The 13,460-nt window shown below is 40.0% G+C and overlaps 1 protein-coding gene across 1 annotated transcript; it reads right to left on the bottom strand.

The window, feature by feature from the left end:
• Positions 1–580: 580 nt before the first annotated feature.
• CAAP1 (caspase activity and apoptosis inhibitor 1) lies at positions 581–13,396 on the bottom strand. Its single transcript, XM_015849907.2, has 6 exons — positions 13,166–13,396; positions 12,703–12,903; positions 11,791–11,875; positions 10,821–10,896; positions 7,134–7,204; positions 581–959 (listed from the first exon to the last, which is right to left on the bottom strand). Exons 1-6 carry the CDS (start codon positions 13,286–13,288, stop codon positions 616–618), a joined length of 900 nt encoding a protein of 299 aa, XP_015705393.1. The 5' UTR covers positions 13,289–13,396; the 3' UTR covers positions 581–615.
• Positions 13,397–13,460: the final 64 nt, after the last annotated feature.

Genomic DNA, 13,460 nt, shown 5'->3' on the forward strand with positions numbered 1-13,460 from the left:
CTATGATTCTGGGCAGAATCAACACACACAAATCCATAAGCTCCTAAAGGATGCACTCATGAGTGGTGAGGGAGCTGACAGATCTGGTTGATGAACCACTCTCTGTCATCTCTGAAAGGTTATGGAGGAGAGGTGTCTGAGGACTGTGAGCCAGCAGTGTGCTCCTGTGGCCAAGAAGGCCAATGGGATTCTGGGGTGCATTAAAAAGAGCGTGGCCAGCTGGCAGGAGGTGATCATCCCCTTCCCTTTTGTTCTGGTGAGGCTTATGCTGAATGGTATCTGGAGTACTTTGTACAGTTCTTGACTTCCTAGTTCAAGACAGGGAACAGCTGGAGTGGCCCCTCATGTTCATGTGGAACACAGCAAGTTCCACATGGATATGAGGAAAAACCTATTAACTTTGAGGGCTACTCCACTACCTCAGGAAGGTAGTGGAGTCTCTTCCTCTGAAGATATTCAGAACAGTCCTGGAGAGCTGGCTGTGCAACCAACTTTGGGAACCTGCTTTAGCAGGGGTTAGACAAGATGATTTCCTTAGGTTCATTCCAACACCTACAACTATAAGAATAAACACGACATCTTTCAAAAGATACTGAAAATTTATTGTAAACAATCTTAGGGTTGTTTCTTTACATCACCAGCTTTCATTAGAGCCTTAATAGCTCTGGCTCTCATTTCAAGCTCAAGGAGCTCCAGCTGCTGTGCTGACGGCTGAACATCTTCTAATGGAGGAACAGCTAAGCTTGCTGCTTTGGACTCCTTTGGGCTAGATTCTGCCAACCCCAGTATCTCATTCACACTTTTCTCAATGTCCTTCTGAAGGTCGTCAATCTGACCAGCTCCACTTCTGACAGCGTCTTCTTGCACATCTGGGCTGCCTTCTTCATCACATGGACCCTCTATGTCGCTATCATATGCATCTGCATTTATGCTGAGGACATCACTATCTTCTCCTTTGCCTGCAACAAAAATGCAACAGTCGTAGTCAGCCACCAGCGATTTTTCTTCCCCCCTTAAAGAGACAACTAATTCCCTTTGTTTTTCTTACCCATCTTTAAAAGCAATTTAGACACGTACTAATGCATTTTTATTCTAATTTAAAAGAACGTACAATATAGCAAAGCTGCAGTACCAGGAAAACACATTCCATCATATGGATGAATTTTCCTAATTAAAATGACATAAGGTTTTATTATCACAAGGAAGCCCCTGAAGTGCAGAACTGATTATTGCTTGCTATCTTTAAAGAAAGCTTAGTTTTCAAAATGCAGCTTTAAAAATAACATTTAAGAACTATTTTTACTGAGCCTAAAAGGAATTAGGCGTTATGTCAAGAAAAGTACTGAAAGTTCATAGAAACTCCTATTACATATCAATTCAATATCCACCACAGAAGTATTTCAAACATATTTAACTCAGATCAGTAAGAACATAGGAAAAGCCACGGTATTTGGTTAGATGATGTAGTTTATTAAGAAAATGAATTAGGAGAGGCAGTGCAGTAACATAAAAGCCAAACTCAGATATCAGAATTTGGCTATAGAGAAACTACTGCTTCTGACACTTTGGCCTCAGAAAACATTAGTCTGATGCCAACCTTCATATCTTTGCAAACCTACCATTCACTGCTTAAAATAAGAATCATATGGCCAGATGATGATGATTACTGACTAAAGGTTTTTTAATTGCACAAAGTCACAGCTGTGTTCCCTCCTAATGAATAATGGGGATTTAGTCTCAGTATTTTTGAAATACATATTCTAAGAAAGTGTACACTCCTGGATAAACTACTGTAATCCATAATGACTTCTATATAGCAAGAAAAAATTACTCATTAAGTATTTAGACAGTGCTGCAAACCTGGTTGTAAAAACTTCTCTATTTCTGTAGTGTACACAGACGACATTAACAGCAATGAGCAAATAATAAAACATATGAAATTCCATGTGAACACAAGAAAACATTATTTTTGTAATATGAGGGTAGATAGCACAGGTTGCCTGAAAAAACCCACGGAGTCTCCTGCCATGGAGATATTCAAAGCCCATCTCCACACAGTCCTGGGCAATCTGCTCTGGCAGCAGAAGGCTTGGGAGCAGATGATTTCAAAAGGTCACTTCTTACCTAAACTACCCAGTGATTCTGTGATCATTAAAACTAAGGTCCCCACATCTGGCTTTAAATAGTTGTCACCTAACTTTAGTTTGGAGAAGAGCTGGTGGTTGGGATTGCTAGTTTAATCCATCTGTAAGTTTGGTTCCTGAATCTTCCATTTGTAGGGCTAGAAAAATCATTGATTTGAATGCATCATATATGAACAACAAAAACTACCAACGAACGCAAAACCCAAGCAAGTGCACCCCTCTGTGATTGCTGCCTTCAAATATGAGGCAATGATAATTTTTTAATAGTCTGGGTAACACTGATAAAACACAGCACAGACTTATGACCTTAGTATCAGTAAGTAACTCCCTATCACTTGCTTTTTTTTTTTTTTGCACAAGATACATTTTGGAATTAATTTTGTTGATAGCTCTTCGAAGTTTCAGGGTTTCAGTTCCAACATGAGGATTATGTCCCTTTGCAAAAAAGGATCCTTGTAAAGATGTTTGTGCTATTGATGTTTCATTGTCTCTTATTATACAGAAATCATTTTAAAATGCAGCAAAATGAATATGAGCCTTTCTCGAGAACACAAGCGTGAAGTGTAAAAAAACAATAACAACCTTCCAAACACTTCAGATTTGGTGGAAATTCCGTGCAAAGATGAGCAATGAAGTATGGATTAGCAAAACGAAGCTGCTCCTTGCTCAATTCTTTTTTCCACCAAACATTAAAAGCAACCATTTTCAAAGGAAAAACAAATAAGCCTTTTGAAAAATCTTATTCTAAACTCCCAAAAAGAGCTGCCTCTTGGTACATACATGCAGTTGATTTTAATGCAAAAGTAGAGAAGAAAATCTTAAGACTGACCTATTTTTCTTGGATTTCATGACATTCCTGCTACCCTAAGGATGTGAAAGAAAATCAGTCTTGAATACTAAGGATGTAATGAACACGTTCTCCCTACTTTAAAAAAGCAGAGAAAGCAAATCTCCTATTGGTTTTATAAACAATTGCCACATGTTCTAAGTCCAAAGGTTTTATTTATTCAGTATTAGAGATTTATTTACTGTGCATATAGTTAAAAAAAAAATAAACAGATACTCACTCCTATGCATCAGCTATGATTTAGGAAGTTTTTAAATCTACTTCTTGGAGTATTACATGTTAGCATGTCTAGGAGTTCACTTCAGGACTTTACAGAACCAGCCATCATGATCCTACAGCAAATCCTAACTGCATACAAACAGATTAAAATATAATATAAGCATCAATGGATCCTAAATTCAAAACCTGAAAGCTAACATTAACCTACTCTTCCTACCTCATTTAGAGACAATGAGAAAATGATGTTGTAGGGTGTCTGGCTGGGATGCTGTTCATTTTCTTCAAAGAAGGCCCTATGGCAAGTGTTTTGACAACACATCAATATCTTGGCTACTGGTAAACAGCTAAACCAGACAGAGGCAAGAGGTTGGGAGATAAATTCAACCCTAACAGCTGACTCAAAATGACTGAAAGAATATTCTGTTCTACTTCTGCGCCAAGAAAGACTGTGGAGCAGATTTCCTGGAAGTTATCCCAAAGCACATGGACAACATGGAAGTGATATAGGAGAACCTGCATGACTACACCAAGAGCAAATCCTGGTTGACCAACCCAGTCACCTTTTATGATGGTGTAACTACATCAGTGGAAAAGGGAAGAGCTACCAGTGTCATCCATCTCAACTTCAGTAAGGCCTCTGACATGGCACCCTACAATATCCTTCTCTCCAAATTGAAAAGGTATGGCTTTGATGGGTGGACTGCTTGATGACTGAAGAACAAGCTGCAAAACTGAGTTCAAAGGGTGGTGGTCAATGTCTCCATGTCTGGATGCAGATCAGTGCTGTCCCCTAGTAGACACTAGGGTCCATATTCTTTAGTATCTTCATCAATTACATTGACAGAGGGATTGAATGCACCTTCAGCAAGGCTGCTGATGACATCAAACTGTCGGGTGTAGTTGACACTCCAGAGGGATGAGATGCCATTCAGAGGGACCTAGACAGGCTGGAGCAGTGGCCCAGGCAAAACTCATGAGGTTCAACGAACCCAAATGCGAAGTCCTGCACCTGGGTTGAGGCTACCTAAGGACTGAGTGCAGCTCTGCAAAAAAAGACCTGAGGGTGCTGGCGGGTGGGAAGCTGGACATGAGCCAGCACTGTGCCCTCATAGCTCAGACAGCCACCTCAACTGCATCAAGAGAAGTGTGGCCAGCAGGGCAAGGAAGCTGATTCTGCCCCTCTGCTGTGTGCTGGTGAAGCCTCACCTGGATCACTTTGTCCAGATATGGAGTCCTCAGTACAGGAGAGACATGGACCTGCTGGACTGTGTGCAGAGGAAGGCCACAAAAAATGATCCCAGGGATGGAACACCTGATGAGCTTGGACTCTTCAGCCTGGAAAAGAGATGGCTCCAAGGTGATCAGATAGTGGCCTTTCAATATCTAAGAGATAAATGGTTTCAAGCTTAAGGAGGATACATTTAGGTTAGATATAAGGAATAAGTCTCTTAAAGCAAGGGTGGTGAGGCTCTGGAAGAGGTTGCCCAGAGATGTGGTTGATGCCCCTTCCCTGGAGACTTTTGAGGCCAGGCTGGATCAGACCCTCAGCAACCTGATCTAGCCTGATATTTTCAGCTTACTCAACACATAGGAAGTTGTCCAAGTCATTCAACTACACCCCAAGTCTCCCAAATCTAATGGTAGAACACAACTGCTATTTGTAATGAGGCAACAGAATGTTTCATCATGGCAGGGACCACTGAAGGCAGAAAAGAATGGTCCCAAAACCTCTGCAAGTTTTACATTTGGGGGCTATGGGAAGAAGAAATTATAGTTTAGAGATTTTAGATTTAGAATCGCTGCCTGTTTAAGCATTACAGGTAAGTTTGCTTCCTGCCAGGGACAAACATCAGAGACATCAATAATAAATTAATCATGTCTGATAAAGCAGGTTGACTACTATCCACTCCTTCTCATTCAAATTGTGTCTCAGGTGGCTGTAACAAGGAAACCACAACATACTAAAAGAGCCTTCACATCCCTTGGAAGGACACTGAAGGAAATAGGAATGTAAGCAACACTTCTCCTCTGCTGTCTCATTTGGAGGGCAGGACCACGGAAAAAAATGTCAGGTAAATGAGTAGCTGCATATGTGGTGTCACAATCAGAAATTCAGTTTCTACAATCTTGGACAGGTCTCTGAGAGACCAAAAACACGAGCATCAGACAGGACAAAAATTGAGCAGGAAGGACAAGAACATTCTGGGATGAAAGCCGGATGGACTGATTAAGACAGCTTTGAAGTAGATTTGATGAGAGAAGGGGATGGAATTCTGTGTGACCAAGAAGGGAATGTTGTCACTTTATAAAACACTGGGGAAAAAACCTCAGAATTGTCTCAGGATCTGATGAAAGCTCCACTAAGGTAACACTGCCAATAGCCTTTCTGAAGTGCATCCACATGGAGCCAGGAAGAAATGGAAGCCACAGTGCAATTAAAATACTATAATTTAATTGTGATTACAGAAATATACAGATGATTCCCATGACTGAAGAATGGCAATCAAGGGCTACAAGATTTTCAGAAGAGACAGACCGAGAAAGAAGGTCAAGGGAGTTAACCTCCATGTTAAGCAGTGGATTATTATATTATTATAATATATTATATTAATATATTATATTATTAAGAGTGCAAAAAGTTGCCTCTGAGAAACTGCCACGATCAAGTTGAGAGTTTGTGGGTGAAAATTAGGGATGAGACCAATAAAGAACATCTGGCAGTCAGGTCTACCATATGCCAGCTGAGGAAGGGGAACTTGTGGATGAAACTTCTTGCTTCATGCTGGGCTGCAAACAATCCAGGACATTCATGAAGTGCACTGAGGACAACTTCCTGGTCCAGATATTAGACAAACCAACCAGAAGAGAAGTGTTACTGGACCTGGTGCTCACCAATGCAGAGAAGCTCATTAAAGAGATTAAGACTAGGGCTGTAGTGATCATGGTCTGGCAGAACAATTTAAGGAATCACTGGGTGAGATGCCCTGGAAAACTTTGTTGCAGGAAAAGGAGAGAGGAAGAACTGTCAGCTCTTTAAGGATGCCTTTTTGAGAACACAACAGCTCTGTGTCCCACGTTACAGAAAAACAAGCAGAGGAAGTAGGAAACTGGCATAGCTGAGCAAGGACCTGCTGGTCAAACTGAGGGAAAAAAAGGAAATATACAGGCAGTGGAAGCAGGGACATGTGACCTGGGAAGAATACAGATGCTGTCTGGACATGTAGAGGTGGGATCAGGAAAGCCAAGGTGCAAATTGAACTGACTTGATGAGGGACATGAGAAACAACAAGGGGTTCTACAGGTACACTGTTCAGAACAGACAGACCAAGGAAAGCATAACCCCTCTGATAAATGAGCAAACTGGCTAAAACAGATATGGAGAAGGATATGTAAAACAAAGCTTTCTGTCTCAGAGATCTGAAGATCTGAGCACTTCTGAAGGCAATGCTTCAAATAAAACATAGCACCCACCACTCCTCATGACTGCTAAGTAGCTTTTCCATAGAACTCAGCTTTGCATAATCATACAAAGCAAAGTATCAAAAAGACTGAATATGATTAAGTTCTAAGCAGTTCTTCAGCAGTTATGTTTTTCTGTGAATTTTCTGTCAAAACAGAGTAATACAATCTTACCATACAAAGTGAAACCAACTATCAAATTGAAGAGATGGTAAAAGCAGTTCTAGCCACCACCTGCATATAGAAAAAAATTGAAATAAACCAAGTTCCTCTTCAGCTGAAATGCTAGATATAGCATTTCAAATAGAATATAGAGTCAAATGAGCCTTGCAAAAAGGATTCAGACATTTTCTGGAAGCCAAACTACCAAACTCTTAAAAGTTGCAGTTTGTTTCTAGCCAGAAAGATTTTGAAGTCTTTTCAGTCTTAAGGAACTGAGAAGACAAATTTCCTACCCTACTCACCTTGTTTTGATTCCTGACCTTCCAGCTTGTCTTCTCTCAAAGAAGAAGTGGAGTCTATGCTGTTGTCCTGCCTGGAAAATAAAGAGAAGACATTTCAAACTATGTCTTTCACAATGTAAAGGATATTTTTCAAAGAAACATTAACTAAAGAAATTACATGGTGGTAAAGCAATGACTTTACCCAGCTCTTCTAAGCACTTGAGAATGACCTATCATTTGTTGTGCTTACTGAGCTGCAAGGATGAAATAACTATTCTCAGTCTTGCAGGATACCAGTTCTCACTGCTAGTGTCTCCCTAACCATAGAAGTTTGTCTATAAAACTCAGCATAAAAAGTCACAGAGTTAAATAATTTGAAAAACTGTAGTTTCAGTTGCATTCACATCATATTTACTCTCTTCATTTGAATCAAGAAGCTGTTTTCATGAAGTGACTGTCACTCCACCACCTTTTCTGTAATACAGTATGACTTTTTCACTAAGAGCTGCTTCTAAAAAGGAAACGAATCCCAATTGCTAGGTAGTATTCAATATCCATGTTTGATTCTTCAATTTACTCATTTTTTGTTACTCTTGACCTGCAACGTTACACGTGCTTTATGCATGGGATAAGGAAAAGACACTTGGGTGAAATGTTCACATTCTTTACATGTTCCATACACACTCAGACAAACTGTGAAAACAGTGAAATGAAATTTACAGAGAGAATGAAGAATGAAGGATTCAGAATCAAAGTAGTTCAGCTGCCACGTTCACTGAGCACTTTGACAGTAGAACTGCTGATTTTCTACCCTGAATGTCAGCATGGCATTGGTTTCATACAGACACAACCATTTCTCCTGCTGGATCTAAACAGCACTATAGGAAAGACAGGAAGATTCTGGTATTATAGATTTAAATATAAAGACTTCAGAAACTTTTCAGTAATACTCTGTAGGCTTGTCCCAAAAAAAACCCTGTTTTCCACACGCTTTCAAACATTATTTCATGTGTCCAGTGAGCATGTCAAACAAAAAAGAGAGTGCCATAATAGCTCTTGCCAACATGGTCTGAGTCTGTTATTTTGATGGCCATTTCCTTTACTACATTAGTAGAAAACAAAATTCAATAGATAACTGCTTCTTCCCTGTTTCCACCCAGTGCAACTAAAACGTGTTTGGAATAGTGCAGTTATTAAGGGGAACATCCCTGTAAAACAACAGCTCCAAAACACCTGATGAAAGATTCTGCGCCTGAAATAAGAACCCCTCAAAAGAAAATCACTGCTCAATGTCATAATAATAAAATAGGAAAGAGTGAATCACCATACATTCAAAGATCCAGTGAAAAGAACAATGGCTATCAGATGTGCAACATGATCTGCATAGAGGGATCACCTTGTCTGAATTGCTTCTAGAGTTGTCAGAGGAAAACAACCAGACAATCTACCAGGACAGAAACCCGCTAAGAGTAGTATGAGCACCTTACAGCCTGAAGTGAGGTTCTGTGTGCAGCAGCAAGGGGTTCAAACAGATTGCTGGGGAAGAACATTTCAGGATTATGTACAACTTACAGCAGGGACTGTGCAGGCCATTCTAGAATGTTTGAAGAAAAGATCAAAGGGAGAGGAGGGGAAGATTGGACAAGAACAAGCAGACTGAAAACTGAGAGAAAAGGAGGTGAAATGAGACAAGTGAACATCAGCTGATTTCCGGGCAGTACATACACTTTACACCTGACTAAGTCTACTCTGCCCCCTTTCTGAATTCCAGTGCAACCATTTTCCCAAATGGCAGAGTCTACTGTCTGCTTGTATGTCTAAAGGCCAGCAAATGACTACACCTGACAAGGACCTGCAGAATTGTACTGTCATAAAATATAATGAAAAACATGTACTTCAGGCTAGTCTAGCAATCAAACAGGATAAGATACTTGACAGTCACGTACCAAAGAGAATATAAAATTAAAGGCCAAATTCCTGAGAGAGAAATCAGAGTCTGCAGGCACTCAAACTTATGGCCCACAGCCATGCTGGAAACCCAAGAAATTAACAGCCTAACAGTCAGCTACTGGGGGCAGCACAGGTCTGGATGAACTAATGCAAAGATTTCCATGTACACAGAGTGCTGAGCAGCAACAGAAGTGGGGCTGCAAACCTTGAAACTTGCATAGCCAACAGCCACAGAGACAAGGGGATTTAGATTAGATTTTTAACAACAAAATGTTAACATTTCTTCAGACATCAAACTCCTGAATATTTTCAATGGTTTCTGTAGCCAACAAGGTTGTCTTTTCATTTACATCTACTGGCGAAACATGAATCATCAGTAAAGAGATAAATACACTTAAATTACTTACATAAATAGTATTTTATTTTTATAGTTAATATTTTCAATAGCCAGTGGAGGGTTAATGACCAAAAGTTAAAAACAGTCTCAATAAGGAGTGAATTGACAGCATTCACAGACCATGTAAAAACAGCAAAGCAGGGAATACAGTCTCAAATCAGTTCCAAATGGAACTTCAGACAAAACAGTTTTATGAAGTATTAAGGAGTAATACTGAAATTTCATTTCTCTTAGTATTGCTCCATATTCTATAAACCTGATGTGTGATGAAATAAGATCAAAGGAAACAACTTCAATGACTTTATAACCTGTTCTGAGCAAAAGATGTGATGTTTCGATTCAATTAAGACTACTGACTAGACATGAAATTTAACGCATTATCATTAGCTTTCCCAAATATGTTTGTGTTCAGTGAATTTGGATGAACTTACCAAACCAGCAACAAGTACATTAACAAGCTGACACTGCTATTAAGTCCAAAATGTCTCAAGGGGCTCATTAACTTTCTGCACTGAATGTGTGGACCAGCTGTAAACAACTCAGCAATGAAAACAGAAAAACTTCTAGCTTTCTTCCATGCTTATTGTTTTGACATCTACAAACAGACTTAGACTCCTAAAATTTGATACATTGTGGGTGACAACTACTAATATTCCTTTCCCCCCCGACCTACTATTTTTTTAGAAATTGTCAGAAAGAGATTACCCTTTCAATAAAAAAGTCACTTCATAACATACTATGCAAGGCTTGTGTCCTTAAAAACCAAACAAGTATTCTTTAAAAACAAACAAAACAACAACAAGAAAAGGCCTTTGCAAAACTGCAGATGCCAGCCTAAGAATGAGCAACTACAAACCTCGGTGCTTGAAATTCCAGACATTATGCTACATCCTCAACAGGAACACAGGAACAGTTAAGTGCCAGTGCTGCTCCAACTGGGAGAGGAATGAAGGACCAGAAATAAGGATGGAAGGAAAGCAATACATCTCAACCCAAAAGCTCTTTACAAAGTTCACGGATGTCAGTGGGTTATTCAATCCACTGCAGCTCAACTGAAGAATGTTAACATGAATCACACAACCTCACTTCTGCAGCATGTATTCAGTTACCACAGCTCAACTGATAGGAAAAAAACGCCAGTGTGAAACTCATTTACCTAACAATATCAAGTGACAAAACAGGTTTGGAAACGTAATGCTTGCTAGCACTAAGAGCTACCTGCCATTTTGCTGAAGTAATTATATAATTAAGGTTATATCAATTGAATTTCTAAACACTACATTTGATAGTTCTTCATGAAAAATCCCAGTTTTGTTTTCAGTATTTCTATATTAAGTTTTGAACTGTTCTCTTTTACTCACTGACTGACAGATTCACCTCCAGTCTTGTCTTCTCCATCTCCATCCTCGTCAGTATCAGAATCAGCTCCGCTCTTGCCTAGATATAAACAATTTCAAACACGTAAGTTTAGGCACTTAACATAATTAATGCTATACAGTTACCTTAACAATTAGCTCTACTGAAATCTGAAAATAGTTGAAACAGATGTTCTAAAATCAGACACGGACAGAAACAAAAAGCTTATTCATGACACACCTGCTAACATGTGATTAACATTTTTTTCAGTTACACTGAATAAAAATACACTGTGTTATGAAGAAAATACCTATTGCTGCTAGAAAATGATCAGCAATAAAAATAAGGCACAGGAGACATAAGTAGTAGAAGGTACTCTGCACTGTTCAGGATTCATCTGCTCCACTTAATTGAGAAGACAGTAACATGCTTACAAATAAATTCTGAAGCCTTTAAAAACTAAGTGGAAGTCCAGTAAGACACTGAAACATTGCAATGTCATATCCTTCATAAATCTGTATGAACTGTGTGTCTCAGCAGTGTAGAGACATGCACTAAGAACTCCTTAACTACACTGAATAATCTAATGCAATTACTGATCTGCTGTTGTGGCACACCAGGTTTTCCCTACAAAGAACCAGGAGGTAACTTCACATTAATTTACACAAAGTAATGGATTCCAAAACAATGTTTCCATATTCCTGGTTTTGCTTTACCACACTCAAGTCAAAATCTTTATTCTTAGTTTGGGTACTAAGGAAGAGAAGATTACACAGTTGTGTTTTGAACACGGTCCCTAACGCCTTCAGACTTACTGGATTATTTCACCCAAGATTAAAAGGTCAAGACTAGCATATACATACACATATTTATATATACATAGCAGTACCTGGAAACACAGGCGCAGTTAAAGGCAGACTACTTTTGTTTTCCTTATTCTCTGTGTACAGTGGTGCCTAAAAGTTTCATTCGTACCTTCAAGAATCTTCAACAGTTTTTTTTCAGACAACATCTCCAGCTGCTCCAAGCAAAGCCTTTTGATTTCATCCATGGAACAGCTCTAAGGAGACAGACAGACAGGCCACAGGCTAGTAAACATTTCTGAGGAAAGAATAATTACAAATGCTAAGTAGATCTCCAGAACTACAAAGTAATTCAGAACTTAAATCTCTTCGCTGTTCTAACCTGCACTGATGCAACTACTGAAGAACATCAGGTGGTTGATTCTGGTGTAATAACCACCAAAAGCAGTTGTGGTTTTTCAGTTTATTTGCTTTGCTTTAAAAAATTAGCAATACACCACATTAGTTACTTGATCACTGAGAATTACCACTGCAGCTGTAACACTGATCAGTATTTTCACCAAGTCCTGCTCTTCATAAGAGTCAAAAAACAGACACTCTAAGTCAATAAAACTCTACAGGTATTGTTATTAAACCCCGGAAAAGTAACAGCTTCCAGGACCAGTTTAACTAGAAGGGATTTTATGGTCTTACCTAAGACATTATTATAAAAACATACAAAGAAATTTGGATAGCACAACTGCAAATCAATCTTTAATTAACACATCACAATACTTACTACTGAACATGACCGAACTCATTCCATGCCATCAGAACTTGGTTTGCATATGAATAACGAATACAGATAAGTGCTATAAAAACAGCTGCCCAGTTCAGTTACAGCAGTGTGGCAAAAGGAGTAAGGTTGTGGAACAACCACATGAAATCTTAAAAGTCGCCCTTTCAAAGACTTAAATTGTCTTTATTTAAGAAATATACAGGCAAATTTTAAGCTGAAAGACCACTACGCTTGAGAGAGAAAGATGTTTTGCTCCATAAGCGTACACAAGCTTCTGTAAAGCGTACACAAAGCACAATTCAGTACCTTTAAAATGTCAGGCAGCATCTTCTGTAGTTTCTTCTCCCCTATGACACAGAAACACTGCTGAAGCATTTCCTTCTTGTCTGCAATGTAGAAACTAACTGGTTTGAGAGACACGCTGAGATCAAACCCTCCTTCCTCTACATCACTGAGCTGCTCGGGCTCTTCCATTTTTTCTCCAGATGGTATACTGCATTTTTCTTCCTAAAACCAAAGATACAAAGAAACAAATAAGCTTCTTTTTCTAGAACATTTCATCTGCGACACTGACAGGTTTTTACATCACAGCGGTAAGCACACCTGCAAACCTCCCTTCCTTCAAAAGGAAGATCAACCTGGACATGCCATAACACCACACGAGACGTTTAGTAACGAGCCCTATCAAAGCTCGGAACTCCCCACATGAAGAAAGGCGCTGCGGGAACTCCCACCCGCTCTCCCCCAGCCCCGCTGCTCTTGCTGTTACCTCAGGTGCGGCACGGCCGGTCTCTGCGCTCCGCCGCTTCCTATCGCCGCCCGCCGCTCCCTCCGGGCAGCTCGAACGGGACCGCCGCCGCTTCTTCTCCTTCGATGACTTCCGACCCGGCATGGCCCAAACTGGGGCCTCAGGTCGGAGTACCGAGCCCCGGCCCTGCAGCTTCCGACTTGGAGCCCACCCCTTCCGGGCTGCTATCGCCCGCCCCGCTGTGGAGCGATGTTTTCCTTCCGTGTGTCGGAAGAAAACAAATCTGCTCACAGTAGACTTCAGAAAAGCAGCCAAG

Source organism: Coturnix japonica, chromosome Z (assembly GCF_001577835.2).
Source record: "Coturnix japonica isolate 7356 chromosome Z, Coturnix japonica 2.1, whole genome shotgun sequence".
Lineage (NCBI taxonomy): Eukaryota > Metazoa > Chordata > Aves > Galliformes > Phasianidae > Coturnix > Coturnix japonica.

Excerpts from the sequence above, each read along its gene's own strand:
- CAAP1 (XM_015849907.2), bottom strand. The coding sequence starts at position 13,288 with ATGCCGGGTCGGAAGTCATCGAAGGAGAAGAAGCGGCGGCGGTCCCGT. Across the intron at positions 10,897-11,790 it reads ACTGTTGAAGATTCTTGAAG|GCAAGAGCGGAGCTGATTCT; the intron begins GTACGAATGAAA and ends GTTTATATCTAG. Across the intron at positions 960-7,133 it reads AGGTCAGGAATCAAAACAAG|GCAAAGGAGAAGATAGTGAT; the intron begins GTGAGTAGGGTA and ends TTTTTGTTGCAG.